Source organism: Nerophis ophidion, linkage group LG02 (assembly GCF_033978795.1).
Source record: "Nerophis ophidion isolate RoL-2023_Sa linkage group LG02, RoL_Noph_v1.0, whole genome shotgun sequence".
Lineage (NCBI taxonomy): Eukaryota > Metazoa > Chordata > Actinopteri > Syngnathiformes > Syngnathidae > Nerophis > Nerophis ophidion.
The window spans coordinates 30,453,869-30,478,603 of NC_084612.1; the positions used below are offsets into that span (position 1 = coordinate 30,453,869).

A 24,735-nucleotide genomic window follows, 5' to 3' on the forward strand; every position below is an offset into this window, starting at 1 on the left:
ATATATATATATATATATATGTGTATATACATACATACATACAGTGGTGCAAAAAAGTATTTAGTCAGCCACCGATTGTGCAAGTTCTCCCACTTAAAATGATGACAGAGGTCTGTAATTTTCATCATAGGTACACTTCAACTGTGAGAGACAGAATGTGAAAAAAAAATCCAGGAATTCACATTGTAGGAATTTCAAATAATTTATTTGTAAATTATGGTGGAAAATAAGTATTTGGTCAACCATTCAAAGCTCTCACTGATGGAAGGAGGTTTTGGCTCAAAATCTCACGATACATGGCCCCATTCATTCTTTCCTTAACACGGATCAATCGTCCTGTCCCCTTAGCAGAAAAACAGCCCCAAAGCATAATGTTTCCACCCCCATGCTTCACAGTAGGTATGGTGTTCTTGGGATGCAACTCAGTATTCTTCTTCCTCCAAACACGACGAGTTGAGTTTATACCAAAAAGTTCCATTTTGGTTTCATCTGACCACATGACATTCTCCCATGTGCTCTATATGGGCGGTATAGCTCGGTTGGTAGAGTGGCCATGCCAGCAACTTGAGGGTTGCAGGTTTGATTCCCGCTTCAGCCATCCTAGTCACTGCCGTTGTGTCCTTGGGCAAGACACTTTACCCACCTGCTCCCAGTGCCACCCACACTGGTTTAAATGTAACTTAGATATTGGGTTTCACTATGTAAAGCGCTTTGAGTCACTTGAGAAAAGCGCTATATAAACATAATTCACTTCACTTCACTCTCTGGCAAACTTCAGACGGGCCTGGACATGCACTGGCTTAAGCAGGGAGACACGCCTGGCACTGCAGGATTAGATTCCCTGTCGGCGTAGAGTGTTACTGATGGTAAACTTTGTTACTTTGGTCCCAGCTCTCTGCAGGTCATTCACCAGGTCCCCCCGTGTGGTTCTGTGATTGTTGCTCACCGTTCTCATGTTAATTTTGACCCCACGGGATGAGATCTTGCGTGAACCCCTAGATCGAGGGAGATTACCAGTGGTCTTGTATGTCTTCCATTTTTTGATAATTGCTCCCACGGTTGATTTTTTCACACCAAGCTGCTTGCCTATTGTAGATTCACTCTTCCCAGTCTGGTGCAGGTCTACAATTATTTTCCTGGTGTTCGTCGACAGCTCTTTGGTCGTGGTCATAGTGGAGTTTGGAGTCTGACTGTTTGAGGCTGTGGACAGGTGTCTTTTATACACATAACAATTTCAAACAAGTGCCATTAATACAGGTAACAGGTGGAGGATGGAAGAGCTTTTTAAAGAAGAAGTTACAGGTCTTTGAGAGCCAGAGATCTTCCTTGTATGAAGTGTCCAAATACTTATTTTTTACCATAATTTACAAATAAATTCTTTAAAATTCCTACAATGTGAATTCCTGGATTTTTTTTTTCACATTCTGTCTGTCACAGTTGAAGTGTACCTATGATGAAAATTACAGACGTCTGTCATCATTTTAAGTGGGAGAATTTGCACAATCAGTGGCTGACTAAATACTTTTTTGCCCCACTGTACTGTATATCTATCCATCCATCCATTTCTACCGCCTATTCCCTTTTGGGGTCGCTGGTGCCTATCTCAGCTAGAATCTGGCGGAAGGCGGTGTACACCCTGGACAAGTCGCCACCTCATCGTAGGGCTATATATATATATGGGCAGCACGGTGGCAGAGGGGTTATCTGCCTCACAATACGAAAGTACAGAGTAGTCCTGGGTTCAATCCCGGGCTGGGGATCTTTCTGTGTGGAGTTTGCATGTTCTTCCCGAGATAGCGTGGGTTCCCTCTGGGTACTCCGGCTTCCTCCCGCCTCCAAAGACATGCACCTGGGGATCGGTTGATTGGCAACACTAAATTGGCCCTAGTGTGTGAATGTGAGTGTGAATGTTGTCTGTCTATCTGTGTTGGCCCTGCGAGGAGATGGCGACTTGTCCAGGGTGTACACCGCCTTCCACCCAATTGTAGCTGAGATATGGACCAGCGCCCATCGCGACCCCAAAGGGAATAAGCGGTAGAAAATAGATGGATGGATGGATGGATATATATATATATATATATATATATTGTATATTTATATTTGTTAGCCGTTTGTGAAGTGTTGTACTCGTGTGCTACGTTCGCTCGCATCCTGTGCATCTCCTGGGGGCTAAGCCCCCCCCCTGTCCTTAAAAGCTAGTGACGCCCCTGGTTCCCATCCTCACCTATGGTCATGAGCTTTGGGTTATAGCCGAAGGAACAAGATCCCAGGTAGAAACGGCCGAAATGAGTTTCTTCCACCGAGTGGCTGGGCTCTCCCTTAGATATAGTGTGGGAGGAGCTCAAAGTAAAGCCGCTGCTCCTCCACATCGAGAGGAGCCAGATGAGGTGGTTCAGGCATCTGTTCAGGATGCTACCTGAACGTTTCCCGAGGGAGGTGTTTCGGGCACGTCCGAGCGGTAGGAGGCCATGGGGAAGATCCAGGACACGTTGGCAAGACTTTGTCTCCCGGCTGGCCTGGGAACGCCTCGGGATCCCCCGGGAAGTAGTGTTGTGTCGTTCACAAACGATTCCTACGAACGAATGAATCCTTTGAGTAAACATACTGAACCGAATCATTTTATGAACTGATTTGTTCCTTTCTTAGTTCAGCTGCGCTCCGCCGCGACCATGCCGGTATGAATGGAACTGGCGCGAATCACGTTCGCGAACCTACTGACACAGAGAACTGACTGTGTCGCGGAGGATGACGTCACATTGAGGATCTCGTTCAGTCACTGTGTGCGTCGTTCATTGGGTGCTGAGGGCTTGTGTCGTTCGCGAACTGACACACAAAGATCTGCCGTTGGGGAAGCTGCACACAGAACTGCTGCTGCAGAAGTGATTTGGTGAACAAATCTTTTGAACAAATCAATTTAAGGAACTGATTCTAGTGATTCAGTACAGTCAAAAGAACTGCCGATCCCATCGCTACCAGGAAGAGCTGGACGAAGTGGCTGGGAAAGGAGAGACTAGGCTTCCCTGCTTAGGCTGCTGCCCCCGCGACCCGACCTCGGATAAGCGGAAGATGAATGGATGGATGGATGGATCAATCAATGTTTACTTATATAGCCCTAAATCACAAATGTCTCAAAAGACAGTACATACCACTACGACTACGACATCCTCGGAAAAACCCACATAAGGGCAAGGAAAACTCACACCCAGTGGGACGTCGGTGACAATGATGACTATGAGAACCTTGGAGAGGACCACAAATGTGAGCAACCTCCCCCCCTAGGGGACCGAAAGCAATGGATGTCGAGCGGTTTAACATGATACTGTGAAAGTTCAATCCATCAATCCAATCAATCCAGTCCACTTTATTTATATAGCACATTTAAACAACAATAACGTTTCCAAAGTGCTGCACAGCCAGGTAAAAACAATTGTAAAAAAAATAAATAAAATAAAATAAAAAAAAGTATATATATATATATATATATATATATATATATATATATTATGCTCCACCAATGACTGAATAAAAACAAAAAATAAATAAATATAAAACCAATAAAAACAATATAAAAACAAATAGGATTAAAAACTATTTTAAAGGGTAAAATCAATTAAAACAGTAAAATAGAAATCAAAGTGTATAAAAAACACAGAGGACAACAGAGAACAGAGGACCACACAACTCACGTAGTGTTAAAAGCCAAAGAATAAAAGTGGGTCTTAAGACGAGACTTAAAACACTCCACTGTGGAAGCATATATATATATATATATATATATATATATATATATATATACATACATACATATATATATACATATATATATATAAGGGCTGTCAAACAAATAATTTAATCACAATAATCCCATTTTGTTCATGGTTAACTAAAAATTCATTGTGATTAATCGCAGATAAATATAGTTTTTCATCAATATTAAGTGTACTCTCGACAGATCATTTTATGTGTAGTGTCTATCCCAGCTGTAATCTGTGATATTTGTACCTGAATAAAATGTTCTGATATTCTGTACATTATATGTTGTACATGTTAATGGTTGTCATATTGCTGGATGACAAATTTTTAACCTTCTCTATTAACAAAATGTAATATTGAGCCTGTTCTTCATTCTGATATTGAAGACTTGACCAGAACATGTTTTAGCCAGTCAGAAACCCCCACACACCCCACCCATCCTCAGATCACTTAAATTAAGTACCAGCATTTATTTAGGTGCAAATAACACAGAATAACATTACAAAACATCTCTGACATAGCATGATCCTAATATCAAACATTTTTTTATTTTGTTAATGTCAGGGTTTATATATATATATATGTATATATATAGAGAGAGATGTTAGGTCAGAAAAAACATAGAGGCTATATCATAATGATATAGCCTCTGTGTTTCTTCTGACCTAACGTATATTCCGCTAAACCACAGAAACATTGACTACATATAAAATATATATCTATTAATCTGAAGAGGGGTTTGAGTGCCCAAGTGTTCAACATACCCAGTAAATGAGTTTGTTATTTCCCTACGCCCTCCAGTCAGGGTTCTGACTGTCTTGACTGTTTGGTACATATGCACAAAGAGTTGTTCAGAGTACACAGTCTTCTCGGGAGAGTGCTTGAAGGCATCCCTACGTGTGACTTAATAGTTTTACAGGGAGGATTTAACACCAATGTTGGCAACAACAGTGTGATCTGGATAGACGTGATGGGGAGGATCGGCCTTCATGCTGGACAGACCTGGGAGACCCAGGCAAGTCCTGGGAATGTTTGGCGGGGGGGGGAGTCTATTGAATCTGAATTGGCTATATTCTGTGGTTCCATTGCTGAGGTCGTCGATCAAAGCTGAGATCCGCAAGGTGGTTGGTGCCAGTTGTGGCAGCAAGGTGGTGTGGTGGGCATGGCCTGCGCACCTACAGCGAAGCGGGGTGTGGCAGGACCGGCTTCGAGATTGGCGACAGGTGAGTGGATGACACAGTTGAAAGTGTTTGTCTAATCACCTGTCTCTCTGTTAAAGGCAGCAGTCGGGAAGGAGAAGTGGTTGGTTGGTGGAGCACGAGCACGAGCGAGAAAGACGGGCAAAGACACTTGCTGAAAAGCACAAAAAAAGAAAGACTTTATTTCAAAATAAAACAGTGTTGTAACCTGGAACTGAACTGTCATGTCAGTGCTTGGTGGTTCAAGGAACCCTGAGGAGGGAACCTCCACAATTTGGCGCCCAACCTGGCTGGACCACCGGAGGCGGGGATAGACAACCCTCCGACGGATCTCGCGGGTGTGCTCACCAAGGTGGCGGCGAGCAGATGGACGGGGGCACGGCCACAGCCCACGGCCGTCGCCATTCTCCGCATGGGGGATGAAGAGGACCCCCATCCCTTTCTGGACATTTTTTCGGCCATGGCGAGAGCATACACATGGCCGGAAGAAGAGTGGGGGGTGCGGCTCTTGCCGCTCTTCACGGGGGAGGCGCAGCTATCGGCGCTCAGTCTGCCAGCGGCGTCCAGGGTGCGCTTTCCGGACCGGAGGAGGGCGGTGCTGGACCGAACGAGTCGCACCGCTGAAGAGTACCGGCGCCAGTTCAGATCCATGCGGCTGGGGAAGGAGGACCGGCTGTTTGCATTTTGCCAGCGGCTCCAGGAGGCGGCGACGCGCTGGCTACAGCCGGAAGAAGGAGATGGCAGGCTGCTGGACCAGTTCGTCCGGGAGCAGTTCCTGGAGGCGATCCCGAAGCGGACAGTTAACTGGGTCCGGTACCACCGGCCCGAGACCTGGCAGCTGCGGCGACCCTCGCCGAGGACCACCTGGCCGTCCACTGCGAGGCGCATCCAGCAACCCTGGCGCACCAACAGGAGAAGGAGAGTACAATGCACAATCCTCACCTTAACGCGCGTGACTCCCCTTCTGCTCTTTCCCCGAAGGTCCCGACTGCTGTCCCCAGAACATCTGGGCAGGCGTGCTGGAGGCGTGGGCGGACCAGTCACGCGCGTCAGGGACCTTAGCAGGTGGGGGTGGGGCGCGTGGTCGGCCCTTCAGTGTCCTCCCCCGGCCCCGGTGAGACGTACGGTATCAAGGTAACGATACAAGGGAGTAAATACCAGGCGATGGTGGATTCGGGCTGCGGGCAGACAATGATCCACCAGAACCTGGTTCAACCCGGGGCTTTGAGGCATGCAACACGGCTAAAAATCAGGTGTGTTCATGGGGATGTGCACGAGTACCCTATGGTGCCAGTAGAAATTTGGTATGAGGGCCAAAAGCATAGAGTTGAGGTAGCTGTAAACGCGCACCTCTCGCATCTTTGCCTTTGCGCCCATTGCCGCTCATGGAGGTCCCGTTCGAGAGAATTGGGATGGACCTCATCGGACCATTTCACCCGAGCTCACGGGGGTATGGCTTTGTGTTAGTCCTGGTGGATTACACAACGCGCTACCCCGAAGCAGTGCCCCTGCGCTCCATCTTTGCAAAGAGTGTGGCGCAAGGTCATCTCCCGAGTTGAAATCCCAAAAGAGATTCTGACTGACCAGGGCACTCCTTCATGTCACGGACGATAAAGAAACGCTACGGGTTATTGGGAATTAAAGCGATCCGCACCAGCGTGTACCATCCACAAACGGATGGGCTGGTGGGGCGGCTAAATAAAACGCTATAAACCATGATCCGTAAGTTTACGCACAAGAACAAGCCAAATTGGGATAAATGGCTGGATCCCCTCATGTTTGCGATGCGGGAGGTACCCCAAACCTCCACTGGCTTTACAAGTTTGTAACTATTATACGGCAGGAAACCACTCTGAGTGTTGGACGTGATTAAAAAAAGTTGGGAGGAGGGTCCAAGCTCCAGCAAAAATTAAATTCAGTACGTCATGGACATGCGTGCGAAACTCCACACGGTGGGGCACTTGTCACGTGAGAATTTGCTCTGTGCCCAGGAATGGCAACAACACACGTATAACAAGGGGACCCAGCTAAGAAAATTTCCCCGTGAGAAAAAGTGCTTGTATTACTCCCAACATCCAGCTCAAAATTACTTCCGAGGTGGCAAGGACCCTTCGAGGTCAAACGGCAAGTGGGTGATGTGGATTACGAGGTTCGACGCTCGGACCGGGGCTGAGACACGCAAATCTACCATCTCAACCTACTGAAGGCATGGAGGGAGGCGGAGCCTGTATCCATGGTAACAGTAGTGAGGGAGGAGGAGGAGTTGGGACCAGAGATCCCACGCTCTGTCCCTCCCTCTCCACTCCCCTGTAATAACCAGCTCACGTTAGCGCGGGGTGGTGGCCGGGGGGAGTAGGCGCGGCCGGACGGCATCCCGGTCTGAGTCTGGCGGTGGACGTATGTGGTGGCCGTGGCCTGCGCACCTACAGCGAAGCGGGGTGTGGCAGGACCGGCTTCGAGATTGGCGACAGGTGAGTGGATGACACGGCTGAAAGTGTTTGTCTAATCACCTGTTTCTCTGTTAAAGGCAGCAGTCAGTAAGGAGAAGTGGTTGGATGGTGGAGCACGAGCACAAGCGAGAAAGACGGGTAAAGACACTTGCTGAAAAGCACAACAAAAGAAAGACTTTATTGCAAAATAAAACAGTGTTGTAACCCGGAACTGAACTGTCATGTCAGTGCTTGGTGGTCCAAGGAACCCTGAGGAGGAAACCTCCACAGGTGGATACCAGAGTTTACAGAAACCTACAAGCAACATGTAGTTTTTGGCTGTGGTCAAAGTAAAAACTGGGGAGCGGCAGCAGTTTAGTGAGGCCTTGCAGCACGATCTTTGTCAGCTTCAAAGAGGTTCTGGTTAACCATTCGACACTTCAGAAAGGGGAAGCAGTTCCCTGCCCACACTTGGGATGGACATCTCCTGACCTTAGCTGAGATATTACTTAAGTGGTAGGAGGAATACGGCAAGGTACTTTTTGACCCTAACTACACACATTCTGTAGAGGAAGCAAAGTCTGAAGTTACGAACACAGACATGCTCATCATCATGGCTGAGGTTGCTAAGGTAATCAAAAAACTATTCAAGCGCCAAGGTTGTACAAGTTTTCGTCTGAATTCTTTTAAGGTCCTGGATGTTGTAGGCCAAAACGTTTCTTCAACATTGCAAGGAATTCACTAACAGGGTTTGGCAGTTGTCAGATCAGGGTGGTGGTCCTCCTTTTTGAGAAAGGTGACTTAAGGGTGCGTCCCAAGCATAGGTGCCGATCTAAATTTCTGCCCGTGGGTGCTCGGTGTGTGTGTATTTAAAAAAAAAAGTAGACTTTCAGTGAAGTTAATATCCCATATGATTTGTGACTATTATTTTGTAAAACCGACCGAACTCACCACAAAATTAACTACTACAAAATAGATTTTTCAAAAATTATTTTAAAGATTGAAAGTTGCCATCAATACCACGTGGGGGCTCGGCGTTTTTTTAAACGTTTTTTTGTCAGTCATTTGGGAAAAAATAAAAAATGTCCAGTGTTTACCATCTATCCATCCATCCATTTTCTACCCCTGGTCCCTTATGGATTAGCGGGGGGTGGATGGTGGGGGGTGGGGGGGTGTTTTGGAGCCTTTCCCAGCTGCACACGGACAAGTCGCCACCTCATTGCAGGGCTAACACAGATAGACAGACAACATTCACACACTAGTTTTCCCCGAAAAGTTGCAGCTCTTAACTATGTATCTAGTATGTCCTTTGCCTGTTTTATTACATTGAGGCTGTGCAGTAACAGTGGCGCCATTAGGCTCAGACAGCTTCTGATATCCACACATCACAGCTCCGGGTTCATCACATGAACAGTCCGCACAAACCAGCCATAGCTTCAGGTGACCTGACAACAATGACATCATTTTACCATCAAGAACACTGCATCTCTTCATGTGGCTCTATAGGATGAGGGTCATTTGTGATACATACTGTTTCTAGAAGGCAATAACTGTAATGGATGGCTGATGAAAGTTCACTAATGTTGATACGTATTATATAGTTTTGTCTTGGATATTTTACAGAAAGACGAAAAAAGCAAGGCCATGTCATTCTTCATTCTGCTCGATGGAAACCACACAGCCTTCGGGGCTAGAAATCTGAGCATGTCATTATATCGATACCAGTGGTCATCAAACCATTTTGAGTTCAAGATCCCTGGTCTCAGTATATATATATATATATGTATATATATATATATATATATATATATATATATATATATATATATATATACTGTATGTATATATATATATAAATATATGTAGATATTTTTTAACATGTCCTGTCCAGCCACTCAGGCAAATCGTATTGTTGATGTACAAGATGCCCACAACTGCTGCACAGATTTACTTTACACAAGAGAAGTGTGGGATACTTCTCTTGTTGCCTTATTTGTATTTGACTTTAAAAAATGAATTTATTTAATGTTGGTACAGGCGGACCGGAGCAGGAATGGCTAGAAAGAAGAAAAAAGGAAGACAGAGTGAGAAATTGCAGGGACAAGAGACAATAAGAACAAAAAGAAGAAGAATAACATAAATTATTAGCAAATATGATATCTACAAATATGATACTTAAAATCATAGCAAATAACCAGTTAGTAAAGTAGATAGTAATATAGCAGACATGGCCACAAAGTCTTACTGCATTACAAATGGAACAATAAAAACACCAATACAAAGCGCACTATTGATAATGAATAATAACAATAATTACCGCTATTATCGACAATACAATTGTTTCAAATGCAACAATACATATATGTAATGAAAAACTTGAATTACCAAAGAAAGTAGATAAATGGAGGGAAAAAAAGAGAAGCAGACTATAATAACCTTATAGATTTTTACAGTAAAAATAAGCTTTATCAGTGTGCTGTGTTTTACCCACTTTCCTCTGGAGGGATAACGTTAATATATGTTTGATGAAACATGATTAAATGCATGAGTGTATGTTTGCATATGTGCCTGTGTATGTACAGCATGTGTATATGTTTGTGTGTACAGTGAATGTGTGTGTGTATGTATGTACTAAGCCAGGGGTCCCCAAACTTTCTGACTTGGGGGCCACATTGGGATAAAAATATGTGGCCGGGGGTTGGGCTGTATGTGTATATATATATATATATATATATATATATATATATATATATATTTGTATACCTCGCGCAGTAATTTACTGAAAGAGCGCACATTTGCCCGAGACTGCGGTGCAAACGCGATGATGTCACGATATTGATTGGAAAATTTATTTTTAGACAATATGATTTCAGTACATAGCCTCTCCTCCACTAAGACCCCTTCCTTGCCTCCTCGTGGCAGCAGACAGTACCTGGGCTCCTGAGACCGCAGGCTAAAGTGTAGGGCATCGCCGGGCAGCAGTGGGCCTAACCAACACACCACTGCCCCATTGCCAAGTGGGTAAGCCTGGGAGGGGACTCTGGCGAGGGGAGAAAACCCTGAAATCAAATCTGCACTTGGGGACAAAAAGACCAGATCCCCTGCTACTCCAGCAGGTAGAAGGTCGTCATGGGTATCTCATGCCAATGGAAGTTCACCTGGTGGAGTAAGGATTGCACACCCACACCCTCACCCTAATCCTTACCTCCGTGCAAGCCACTTGCTTATCTACCCACGACACCATACACCATGAGATGCTCTAAAAACAACTGTCCAAACTTGGGGTACCAACCCAGTTTCTCTCCATCCTGCAGCAACTGCATTATTGGATGCAAGCCAGAGTCCTCACCGGAGAACTCCAGTCAGAGTTCTTCAGGGTAAATGTTGGGGTGAAGCAAAGCTGTGTTCTGGCACCAGTACTGTTCAATCTCTTCCTTCCTGCCATCACCCACCTCATCCATTGTGGCCTGAACCATAAAGACATTGTTTACCTCAATACCGCCTTGATGGGAGTCTTTTTAACTTTCGCCGTCTCCAAGCCCACACAAAGACGAAGGTCTGCCAAATATGCGGATGATTGTCTCAGTCTATGCAGCATGCCCTCAACACAATTTCCACTCTGTACCAGTCATTTAGTCGCCAGGTCAACATTAATAAAACTGGAGTCATGTCCCAACTCATTGCCCAACCTTTTCCACCCCACGGCTTCCATATAAATGGTGTCCCACTCAAAACGGTTGATCACTTCACCTACCTTGGCTCCACACTGTCCTCCCACTGCTCCTTCGACATACAGTAGATATACATAACCTCATCAATTAAGCCTCATCAGCCTTTGAACACCTGCAGAGCAGGGTTTTTGAAAACCGCAACCTGAAGGTCAGCACCAAGGTCGCCATCTGCCACGCTGTATGTGTGTCCACTTTGCTTCACGGGGTGGAAACATGGACTCCATACAGGCGGCACATTGCCAACTTGTAGGTCTTCCACATCCACTGCCTTCAGAAGATAATTTGTTTATCCTGGGAAGAGTCCTGGGAAGAGTCCTATACAATGAGATCTTGGAGCACACCAAATCCAACTGTATGAAGGCAGCCATGGCCAAGACACCAGCGGTGACTACGACACACCTGCCTGCCTGATCACCGCCTGTCCTGCTAAGTTCTCTACGGCCAACTATATGAAGCGAAGCGTGCTGCTAAGGGACCAAAGATGCGCTACAAGGACTACACCAAAGGACAATCTGAAGCACACTTCCATCAACTCCATGCAGCTTGAAATCCTGGCATGTGACCGCTTAGCTTGGCGGGCCACTTGTGCCAGAGTAACAACCAAAATAAACCACAGCAACCAGCAAAGAAGGTCTGAGAGACGTGTTCATTAACACCAGAGGATAGCCGGCTTCACCCAACGTCGGGGCTCCCCTGCTCTATCTGTGGACGGAAGTGCAGCTCACGCACCCGCCTCGACAGCCACATCAAGTGGCATCAGCGGCAACATTGCTGAAACCCTCCTCCCCTCTATGAAACAAGCATCATTCCTTGTACACGATGTACAGCTAAGATATGTATGTACTGTATTTGTGTCTGTATGTACTTGTGCATGTACATATGTATGCGCTTGGTAACCGTGTGCGCGTATGTATGTATGAACGAATGCTTGTATGTACAATATAGTTGTCTCCCAGTATCTGTGGGAGTCATGGTACGGCCCCGGCAGGTGTGGTAAACATTGAACAAGGGACCACCAGTTCCATGCAGGCAAGCTCCTAGTGACACAACCGGGAGAAGCAGGAGACAATCCAGCGAGAGACCATACCCCACGCAAGCAGAAAGAAGGGATGCCGAGTCCCGACGGTTCCAGAGACTTCCCCACACCCGGGCGGGAAGACTATCCTGCCCCACAAGCAACTGGGTGCCCACGTATCCAACCCCGATCAGGAGAGCATCACGGGACCCGCCTCAGGCCGCAGCAGGACCGCTCAGTACGGGGCCACAGGAGTCACTAGCCCCACCTGCAGGGGGAACCAGTGTTGTTTATCCAGGTTCTTGATGTGATGTTCCTCAGCCTTAGCTGCTGCCTTCTGTCAGTCAGGAAGTTTGGGAGCCCCTGAAAGGTAGAAGCTGGCACTGGGGGAATTTGCAGTGCAGGATATTTGGGATGCAGAGCTGAAGTCCACGAACAGGATCCAAGTGTACCCACAGATAGACAGACAACATTCACACTCACATTCACACACTAGGGCCAATTTAGTGTTGCTAATCAACCTACCCCCAGGTGCACGTCTTTGGAAGTGGGAGGAAGCCGGAGTACCCGGAGGGAACCCACGCATTCACAGGGAGAACATGCAAACTCGACACAGAAAGATCCCGACCCCGGGATTGAACCCAGGATTACTCAAGACCTTCGTATTGTGAGGCAGACGCACTACCCGCTCTGCCACCGTGGAGCATGGTGGAGGGGGGTTAGAGCGTCTGCCACCAAAGGGAATAAGCGGTAGAAAATGGATGGATGGATGGATAAATATACAGTGAGGTCCACAAGTATTTGCACACCCTGCAATTTTGCAAGTTATCCCACTTAGAAATAAGGGAGAGGTGTGAAACGTTCATCATAGATGTATTGCCACTGTAAAAGACATCATCTAAGAAAAGAAAAATCTATAAAAATCCCATTGTATAATTTTTTTATGATTTATTTGTATGTTTCTGGGGTTCATAAGTATTTGCATACATGGGAATCAGCAAGAATTCTGACTCTCAAAGAACTGTCAGTTTACCTTGAAAAAAGTCAACTAATCACCCGCCCACCACCCCTTTGAGCTCATTCAAGTCACCTGTGCAGCCCACAGTCAGTCAAGGTCCAAATGCTACCAAGGGCTAGACCAAAGAGCTGTCAAAAGAGGCCAGAGACAAAATTGTAAAGATCCATAAAGCTGGAAAAGGCAATGGGACAATTGGGAAGCAGCCTGGTGAGAAAAGATCAACTCTTGCAGCAATTGTTACAACATGGAAGAGGCTAAACATGACTTCTAATCTACCTCGGACTAGGGCTCCATGTAAGATCTCTCCTGGTGGGGCATCACTCATGATAAGAAAAGTGAGAAATCAGCCCAGTACTACACGCAGGAGCTGGTGAATGACCTGAAGAGAGCTGGGACCACTGTTTCCACGGCTACTATCAGTAGAACACTACGACGTAGTGCTTTAAAATCATACATCGCACAGAAGGTTCCCCTGCTTAGGTCAGCCCATGTCCAGGCCTGTCTGAGGTTTGCCAGTGGCCATCTGGATAATCCAGAGGGGGTCATGGGAGAGAGTCATGTGGTCAGATGAGGCCAAAATAGAACTTTTGGATACAAACTCCACTTGTCTGGTTTGGAGGAAAAAGAATGATGAGTATCATTCCAAGACCCCCATCCCTACAGTGAAGCAAGGGGTGGAAGCATCATGCTTTGGGGGTGCTTTTCAGCAAAAGGAACAGGACGACTTCACAGTATTAAGGAGAGGATGAACTTTTGATTGATTGATTGAAACTTTTATTAGTAGATCGCACAGTACAGTACATATTCCGTACAATTGACCACTAAATGGTAACACCCAAATTAGTTTTTCAACTTGTTTAAGTCGGGGTCCACGTAAAATCAATTCATGGGGTCATGTACTGAGAGATTTTGGCCAAAACCTCCTTCCCTCAGTCAGAGCATTGAAGATGGGTCATGGCGGGGTATTCCAACATGACAATGACAGCCAGGAACCTTTTTGGCCCTCAAAGTCCCCCTGTGTCCAAGGAATTATATTCTGAATTTGTAAAAACATTAACAAAAACACAAAAATATATAAATATTTTTTTTTAATATCGCCTAAATCACTTCTCGTTTCTTTTTCTTCTTCTTCTAGTATCGACCATACTGTGTATTGATATTACCTCTGGTGTCGACACCACCAATTTATGGATCGATCCGCCCTCCTCTTGCGTGTTGTGCACTTCTGGCTGCGACAATGCTGATACACCGACAGTTGTGTTATCCTCCCTCTAGACTCTTGTTAATCTACTTGTTAATTTCCTGTTAACATCTGCTTACTTTCTGCTGTAACGTGGTTCTAACTAGAGGTCTTAAACTAAGCACTTACAGTATTTTTTGCAAACTGTGTTTCAAGCTAGTTTAGCGGCTTGCTAATTTGGCTCGAATGCCTGCTTGTGCTTGCACTCGGTGTGTAACATTTTTCCCCTCGGTTTCCAGTGATAATATTACTTGATAAAGCAAAGGCAGTTTATGTACTGTGATGGAGGTGATTATTGTTAGCTTAGGGGAGTGTGAAGATACATAATTAGTTGCTATCTCGTCCCACAATAAGTACAATATTGAGGATCTGCGTTTGTGATCGCCATAAAAAGGCATTCATCGGCAATAGCAATAATGTACTTTTTTATGAAATTGGATGATACCGTTTGTTGGCCGATCAAAAGGCACATTCCTACTTGCTTACAATATGGTGAGACCGCTGAGAATTATTTGCTGAAGGTCTTGAAAATAGTAAAGGACCTACCTATAAAAACACTTAAAGGGGTCGACAGCAAAGTTGAAGTCTTTTCACATTGGAAAAAAAGTACCGATGATGAAACATTTTTTAACTATAAATATATGAGTTAGGACTGGGCGATATATCGATATACTCGATATATTGCGGGTTTGCATTACACTACAGGCGGTTCTCACTCTTTGTTGTCTCGCCTTCTCACAGAGACATAAAACAAACACACCTTCTTACATACATCATATACGTCTACGCCCTCGCAGAGCAGAAAGGTAGCGGCATGGTAACATTAGCTGTGATGCTAACGGAGCGGTGCAAGTGGTAATACGAGAGAGAGAAGGTGCGAATCTGCTAACAAATGAAGGAAGAATTTATTCCCAAGAAAAACAGCACGGTGTCCATCGTCTGGCGGTGGTTTGGCTTCAAGCGGGAATATGTCAAACATACAACCGTAATATGTCAAGTATGTGGCAAAAGCGTATACAAAGTAGCGGCTCTAATAATGTAGCACCATTTAAAAGTCACCTGCTAGAGAATGAAGAGTGCTTGAAACTCTGCATGTCAACATCTCCGTTTTGTGCCACGCCAACAAAATGTCAAAGCAACCCTTTCCAGATCAACACCGTATGAAAAAAATAGTCAACAACAGAAGGAGATAACGTCCGCAGGAACCTATCACATAGTGAAGGACATACACTATTTGATTTTTTATTATGCAGCTTATTTTTATTTGACAGTAATTGCAATATCATGCACAAAAGTTCACTTTATTTGTTTTAAACTATTGTAGTGGCTGGGGAGAGGGATTTTGGGCTTCCCTGCTTAGGCTGCTGCCCCCGCGACCCGACCTCGGATAAGCGGAAGATGATGGATGGATATTGTAGTGGCGTTCTGTTCAAAAAGTACACTTTAATTTTGTGTTTTTTTTATATCTCATTTTAGTGACATCATGCATAAAAGTGCACTCCTCGCTTGTTTTAAAATGTCTCTGACAATTTTGCAATTTCTGTTTTGAAATGACATGAATGTTTGTGCCACTGCTCAATAACTGTTTAATAAATACAGTTGTGGTCAATTGACTTAGTAATTTCCCCCTCTGCATGAAAGTTTAAAATGAGCATGTATTAATGCAATATGAACAAAAATGTTTTAATGTAGACGCATAGAATCATCATACTGCTGTGATTATATGCAACCAAGTCAATTCAAGGCTAAGGCAAAATATGGAGATATATTTCGTGTATTGTGCCATGGCCTAAAAATTTTGAGATATTTATAAAAGGCCATATCGCCCAACCCTAATTTGAGTAGTTACAACCTAAAAGCAGCACACAATTGGAAATAGTCCCGCATGTCCACTCTTGTGTGATGCAAATTTCAAACACAAAAATTAACACTGCATAATAAATAAAACAACAGAAAAATATTAAGTCGGCCAAGGCTGTACAGAAGATATCATGAACGATAACATTCAGCGATTATATAATAAGATTATACCAAAAATTCCCTTAATGCTATAAAATAATAGTGTTCCTTGAAATCATAATATAACAAAAACATCTGAGAAAAGAAATACATTATTTGACCCAGAATTTAGGGTTTAGTTATTCGTGAATTTAATTCATGTTCAGGCCTCTACCAATAAACTTTCCTTTATTTATTTTAGTCATTGCAGTACAACCAAACCTCCTCAGTCCCATTCCTCCTCGTCTCTCAACTGGTCCTCTCTGGGCGGCTCTTGAAACCTGATGTTTGCCAGCATGTCCCTCATTGCCACCATGAGGCGATTGACTTCCTCGTTTAGCTCCTGCCCGGCTCGTGCCACTTCCAAGTCGTCCTCCTGCCTCAGGCCAGCCTGACAAGGAAAGTTAAAGCCATTAAAATACAACACATGATAACAATGCCATCCCTCTGTATGTAATTAACATTTATACTCAGTGATAATGCGGCATATCTATGAAATAGTGTACGGCGTTATATTTCTGTCTTCATTTTGAGGTTGCAAAGGCACATTTTGAGGACAGAAAAATGTTTTTTGCAAGCACTGACATTATATTTTGAAAATAAATTAAACTCAACCAAAACTTAAAATGTTTGAGTGAATATAAAGGTATTTTGTGCACAATAAAAGCGTTCATGTTTGCTATTATCCATACGCTGTCTTAATCTCTTAATGTACAATAGCTCAGATTTCTGCTCAGTGCTCGACTTAGGGCTGCAACCATTAGTCGACAAATTAGAACCTTTAGAAACTTAATTTAACCAGATAAGAAACCCATTGAGATCAAGATCTCTTTCACAAGGGTGACCTGGCCAAGAGGTCATCAGCACATGTCACAGAGCAGTTTCAAAAAAGTAATACGTTAAGACATATATTTTAAATACATAAAGAGAACTGTAAAACAATAAAGATTTACACCTTTTAAAAACTCTGGCACTGTGCAAACGTCTCTCGCTGTCTGTCCCTCAGGACAGAATGGAAGGCTCCGAATGGAAATAGTTCTGGGAGTTTCAGTTTGGTCTGCAATGTATTCCATGCCATAGGAGCAGCAATGCCAAAAGCTCTTTTACCAAATTCAGTCTGTACACAAGCAACAGTTGAAACATACAAATTGGCGCAGATAATCATATATTTCTTAACAATAGTCGTGATGTCATCACTCGTGTTTTTCCGGCCGGAATTGGGTCACTCGGTAAGACGTAGACAGTGATAACATGTGAAGTGTGAGGATATTTCCTCTTATTCTTGTTAAAAACATGAATACTATGCTAATTTTTGCAAAGCAGGCCGTGTTTTTATGGCAGCACATCTGTGATACGCCAGCATTTAAAGCGGAGACATGATGTCAGACATTTGAAAGGAAGGATGCGGACGCAGCCTCAATGCTGCTAGCTTCTACCTTGCTAGCTAGCTAACAAGAGTGAGACCAAGTTGTGTGAAAAATAACTAACTATCATTTTAGCCAAAGTCCGCCAGCTAAACTTTGTCTGCATCAATTCAAGTATTTTTTTAAAGCAGGAACAATTTGCAATGTCGTAAAAAAAGGCACTTTAATACACACACACGCACACACAGACAGAGACAGACAGGCACCAAATGAAACATACCGGTATGTTCTATTAACACTTTAAGAATGAATCAAATATATAACACTACACATTGAGTCTTTTACACTGCTAAAACGGCCAAGAATTAATCAGTAGTCATAAAACCAGTGTGCAGTTTTTATACATCACAACAAAATGCTTTTCTTTTTTTAGGAAGTTAGAATTTTTGTTTCGTTGTTGGTTTTCCTTTCTGATATTTTAAATTACACAAACAAGGTTAATTGTTTTTTTTTTTTTATAGCACTTTGCCTTTCCTTTCTTTTAAATAGACAACATTTGAATTTATGTAACAGCTGAATGAGCAGCACAGTTACAGTATGAATAAATATTTATGAATGAATTAGTCATCTTTGTTGTTCGTAAGCACGTGCCTATAATAACTTAAGCTCCATTTAGAAGTCGATGGAAAAATTTGACCCATTAAATATGTGTACGCTTTATTATCCGATTAGTCGACGGATCGTTAAGATAATCGTCGACTAATCGACTATCAAAATAATGGTTAGATGCAGCCATAGCGCTCGTGCAAGTTTAGACACACCGTTATATTTGTGACAAAAAGGCAACCAATCAGAGAACTGGACACATCTGCGCTTTGATTGGATGCTTGGTCTCCGCTGAGATTGCTTGGAAAAACAATGTTCAACATTGCGGCTCAATATGAAGCGGAAAGAGCGATTTTAAAATGTAAGTATAGCTTTATTTATTCATTTAAAACATCTAAAACCAGCCATGTAAACTTGGGGTGACAATAGTGATGTAAATATGTGTTGAACTATGAGACCTTGACTATCAGAATGTCGAGCAGTGAAGTGTGAAGTGAATTATATTTATATAGCACTTTTCTCTAGTGACTCAAAGCGCTTTATATAGTGAAACCCAATATCTAAGTTACATTTAAACCAGTGTGGGTGGCACTGGGAGCAGGTGGGTAAAGTGTCTTGCCCAAGGACACAACGGCAGTAACTAGGATGGCGAAAGCGGGAATCGAACCTGCAACCCTCAAGTTGCTGGCACGGCCACTCTACCAACCGAGCTATGCCGCAAACCTCATGCTTTTCGCTCCTCTGTTTGCTCTGAGAGAGACCGTCATATTCGGCCATTGCAGAAGGCTTCGTTCTCAGAGCTTTTTCAATGTTTAGAAGTAAAATAATTAAACTTACACAAACTTTATTGATCCAAAAGGGAAATTACATAGTTTCTTTAAATTTTTACACCTAAACAGCTTGTCTTACTAATGTGTGGCTCTAATATTTAATCTTTTTGAACCTTTTCATTCAATTAAATACAATTAGTTGTTTGCAGACGCTATGTCAATTTTTATTTCATTGGAAAATGTTAACTTCTATATGTATTTGAATCACTGTTAATGTGATATAGGTTTAAGTTTGCTCTGCTGATCTGTTTAGGACAATCAAGGAGGAAATGGACTCTCAAGACAATTTAAAGGACAACAGAGGAAAAATACATGGATATAATAACATGCAGGTTTGGCTGATCATCAGAGAACATGTTTTTACCTGTATAAATGAATAAACTAAGTGCAGAAACTATTACCATTCTAAACCATTCTAAAATATTGAAATCCATTCAGTTATTACAAATTAAATTCCACTTAATATTTACAAGTACAGTTGGAAGTACAACATTTTACAACAGGATTAAAAAAAAAAAAAAAATCAGCAACTGCTATATTGTAAAGCCAACGGATTATTTGGAATTATTTATATCTATAATAGTCTGTTTTTTTTTTTACAGAATACATTTACATTTTTTTAGATATAAGTTCAAACATATTTTAAAGTAATGTAAACAATATATGAGTAGTACTGTGTGATGTTACTGTACGGATTCGAAAAAGAAAAAACACAAAGACGTCTCTGTTTAGAACATCACCTGGATTGTCACCAACATGTTTCTGAGGGTACACATATAGTATGTCCAACTACCTCATCAAGTGAGTTTGCAAAGCTGATTGTTGTATTGCATGTTACATTTGATCTAAAAACTAAATAATAAAGCAATCATCACATATTTATTTATGTACTACGTACTCAATAGCTATTTGTTTTATAAAGAGAATTACAGTGCCTCGATCCAGATAATCAAATGAATTAATGCATAAATAATACATACAAAATGTAATCCATAACATGAAGATATCCTACAAACCTCTTAAGGCAGAAATTTACAGCATATTTGAAGCACATTTAAAAAATATCGTTGACCAGTGTGCTCCATAATTTAGGTTAGTTACAGTGTAAAGTAGTTCACTATGTTTAAAAATAAAATAGTTGTCACTGAGCAGGGGATAAATCCGCCGACAGCTAAAAACATACAATTAACAAATATAAAAAATTTTGCTTCATAATTTAATATATTGCTATGTTTCTTTCTCTTCAGTTCTCCACTTTGTGGACCTGACTGCAAGTAGGTGGATGTGAACACACGCACAAACAGAAAGTGTTGCGAGTTTTAGTTCATCCCAATTAACATCCCTCCAGCTGCTGCTAAATGAATCTTTCCAATACTCAGACCCCCTCGACCACATGGGCTGGGTTCTTGGAAGGATGCTGCCTCCGAATCAGGACACAACAATTGACTCCCTCAGGCGTGAACTAATGCTTTCGAAATAACATAACAAGTGATCTCATTGGCGACCAAGGAGCCAATCAGAGCATACATTTGTCCAGTCCGCTGATTGACACAAATACAATGGTGTGTTTAAACTTTCGTGAACGCACAGCAGAAATCTGAGTGAGTGTAGAACAAAATCTGAACGCGCAGAGGGGTTGCGGAAGAGAGAGTGTGAGAGCGCGCAACGGTCTGACTTCAGACAGCAGTAACTATTTAGCGTTAACATGGATAATAGCAAACAAGTAACCACTTTTACTGTGCACAAAATACATTTGTTTTCCCCTTATACATTTTTATATTTTTCGCTTGAGTTAGATTTTTTTCAAAATATAACATCTGTACTTGCAAAACATTTGTCTGTTGTTAAAATCTGCCTTTGCAACCTCAACATTAAGACACAAATATAATGCCATAATCGTGACGGTAAAATAGGATGATGTAAGTTTACATTTATAGGGCAGAAATAAAGCTTGCAGTCGTAACTACATTGTCTTTATCCAAACAGACAGACGGCTGTCCAGATATGACACCACGCCTCAGGCTCTTCTGTTAACATGAAGCATATACAGCAAATGGTTAGTGAGGGAGGAGCTGAACTGACAGGAAATGCGTTTGGAAATAACTGGCATGCTGGCAAATACAGTATTAAAGTTTGTGTGGCCTCTTTTTGTGAGATCTGACCAAAACAACCGGTCTTAATCACTAGCATTAGATCAACATAACTTTGTTTTTCCAACCCTTAAGACAAAAGAAGTGTATACTATTCAGTGAATTAAAAAAATAAAATAAAAATCATCTAAAACGTCACAAAGTGTGTCGCTGACTTGGAAAAGCAGTTTGAGCGTATCACTGCTAGTCTCCCCCATACTGAAGCAGGAGGAGTTTAATGCAAGCCAGGAATGTTAAAATAATATCTAAATGGTGGACATTTATCTATGAAAATCAGGTATATCTGCTGACGTGACTGATGGAGAAGCAGCTGGAAGGTGATACCATAGAAGTCCACTCTCCAAGACAAATGCTGTAGATTATTAATGCATTACTTCATAAAATAAAACTACTGTAGCTTTTTGTAGTACATTCTATCATATTGTTTTTATACAACATTTCTCATTTTCAATACGCATGTTACATGTTAAAATTGTGCTGTTTTGGAGCGGACCAAACACCAGCTTAGATTAGATTGGGGTATTTTCTTAACTGGGAAAGACGTAAATGTCTCTTGTTTTTATGTTAGCATTTAAGCAGGGCGAGCTAGCGCCAGTCAGTGTGTGAGTTTATCAATGTGCAGTAATCAATCATGGTTTTTCAATTATTTTAATTTAAAACGGTAATTATTACTGACTGTGGTTATCATTAATACTGTCCATCACTACATCCCCAGTTAGCCTGAGTCGTCAACTGGACATGTCGTCATGCGCAACTCTGTACCTGTAACTGTAATTTTACGTGAATTGGTGCCTGGTTGGACCGGCAGGTTTCAGTCAGTGTCAAAAAAGTACCGGATTCGGTACCCATCCCTAGAAAGTGTTCATATGATGATGCAGCAGCCACCTACAAAACATAACTGTTTTTTGCAATGGCCAAGAACACAGGTATGAAACTAAAGTCCCTGAAGCCTGATGTGGCTGGCCTCATGATTTTACATGGCCTGTGAAAATTTGGAAATAATATGTGTCAATAAAGTACCCTATCTTTTCTTAATAAATGTTCATTTTGACATTAAAAAAAATGTTTGGCCTGCGTGCATTTGCACAGCACTTTTAAACTTTAATAATATCTAATAATGCAACAAAATATTGTATTAAATTCATAAACTGTACACTGTAAAAATGACAACAGACTTTATGGTAAACTTTCCGTTTTTTTTTTTTTACCGTAAAAACAACTTTTATAATTTACAGTAATATCACAAAAAACAAAAAAACTGGCAGCTCCGTTGCATGAGTTTTAACGTAAAATAACATTGGTACTGTTATCCCGTTCCATTTACAGTAACATCCTGTAAAAAAGACCACAAAATTCTGGTGTCTTAGCTGGTAGTTTTTTTTACAGTAAAACATTTTTTTTCCAGTGTACATAAAAAAATATATAATGAAATGCATGGCCAACTGTGTAATATAATGAGGTGAAACCTTATACATTTATATTCATATATTATTCACTGTTACATGCGGCCCTCTGAGGGCAACCATAACTGGAATGTGGCCCACGATGAAAACAAGTTTGACAAGTTTGTTAGATAGAGCTAAAGGCATCATGTAATAATAAAAAATCTGAAACGTTAATACTAATAATGAACAAAAGCATAAATATGTGCTATTCCATATGCGTACATTGTTTATTTAGGCTTTTCATTAGACTTTTTTTTTTACTACAAATTACATAACATCATCTTCACGCACCCTTTGCTCCCCCCGGACCCATTAAAGTAGATTGTAGTAATAACTTGCCGACCTATGGAAAACAGTTAGTTTTATCTAATATAATGAATGATTGTGTTTAATAATCATGATTTCACAACAGTATTGAAAAAAAAATACTGGGATTGTTATTTTGGCCATAATCGTGCAGCACTAGCAAACACCATTGTTTTGGTGTCTGCTGGCCACAAATCAGCCTACAAGTCATTCATCAACTCCCAGAAAGAACTGCTGGAAAGATGAATGTCTAATATTTTTTCTTTCTGACAGAAATGTCAACTGTCGACACGAGCACGGAAGATTCTCTCTCCATCATCTGTCATTTAGCAGTAATTGCTGCCTCCTGACCGCAGAGCATTCAATTGTGCATACCTGTGTCAGTTTGCAAGCACATTCCAGACTTGCTAAATATCGAAAATAAGTATTCATCCATCTATTTTCGATACCGCTTATCCTCACGGTGAGCTGGAGCCTACCCAAATTTGCTTCGGGCGAGAGGCCAGGTTGGCTGGTCACAGCCAATCACACTCACATTCATACCTATTGATAATTTAGAGAAATGCATATTTTTGGAATGTGGGAGGGAGAAGGATTACCTGTAGAAAACCCACGCACGCACAGATCTCCTGACTGTTCGGCCTATATGCTAACCATATTTATATATCCAACTTCTCCTTCGAGTATTGTGGACATTTTGATAATCAGCATATATTCTGCATATTAAAGAAAACTGAGACGCAAAATGGATTGCACGTCTTACTCTGCTAACTCACAAACCTTTAGTAAATCAGGCCCATAGCATCTTATCTATTTAACTGACTCGCTCTGCATCATTTATTTAGAGGCGCGTCAATCATTAATTGTCTCTCCCAAGTACAGTAGCTAAACAAAGTGCAATTGATAGGCAGATTTGTTTGATCATATCCCTCAAACATGTATCGTTCCAAAGCAATTTTCTTCCAATAAGGTCGAAGGAAATACAATGGATATTAGAAAGAACACCACCTCAATGCTCGAAAGACACAAAAAAAAAGAATTGAACTGCATCATACTAATAGGTGGTGTTCTTTCTAATACCGATAGTTCAATTCTACATTTTTGTAAATTATAATCACAAGTACAGGAATATATCTCGAAGAGTGTCATTCAATACTGAACATAACTTTAGCACAAGTATAGTTTTATATAGTTGGTCTGTGTAACACGGCATTAGGTTGTGCAGGTTAACGTAACAATGTCAACAATGTACTGTATAAGTGCGCCCACCTGGAGGTTGAAGTTTGGCAGCAAGGAACGTAAAAACAGCGACAATGTGCTCTCATTGGACGCTCCAACATGCTGCCTAAATGTACAGAGTGGTACAAAGCGTTGCATTAAACTAAGGTTATGATCTCCATTTGTCACGTGATGATCTGAATGTCCTATATTACCTCTCAGGTCTTGTGTATGAAACCACCGAGTCCAACGGGGGTAAAGGGTCGAATCCCATCATGGGCTGAGTGGTCACCTCCTGAGAGTGTCAACGAAAGAAGACAATATCAATCAATCAATCAATGTTTAATTATATAGCCCTAAATCACTAGTGTCTCAAAGGGCTGCACAAACCACAACACAAACCACTACGACATCTTCGGTAGGCCCACATAAG

At 42.2% G+C, this 24,735-nt stretch overlaps 1 protein-coding gene across 1 annotated transcript in view; it reads right to left on the reverse strand.

The window, feature by feature from the left end:
* Positions 1-16,511: 16,511 nt before the first annotated feature.
* The window catches only part of tcf25 (transcription factor 25 (basic helix-loop-helix)), a 64,671-nt gene continuing 56,447 nt past the window's right edge, over positions 16,512-24,735 (reverse strand). The window contains exons 16-18 of the mRNA XM_061881266.1: positions 24,518-24,597; positions 24,354-24,429; positions 16,512-16,774 (exon numbers count right to left, since the gene is read on the reverse strand). Of these exons, the coding sequence (XP_061737250.1) occupies positions 16,610-16,774; positions 24,354-24,429; positions 24,518-24,597 (321 nt within the window). The 3' untranslated portion in view covers positions 16,512-16,609. The remainder of the gene's footprint in view (positions 16,775-24,353; positions 24,430-24,517; positions 24,598-24,735) is intronic.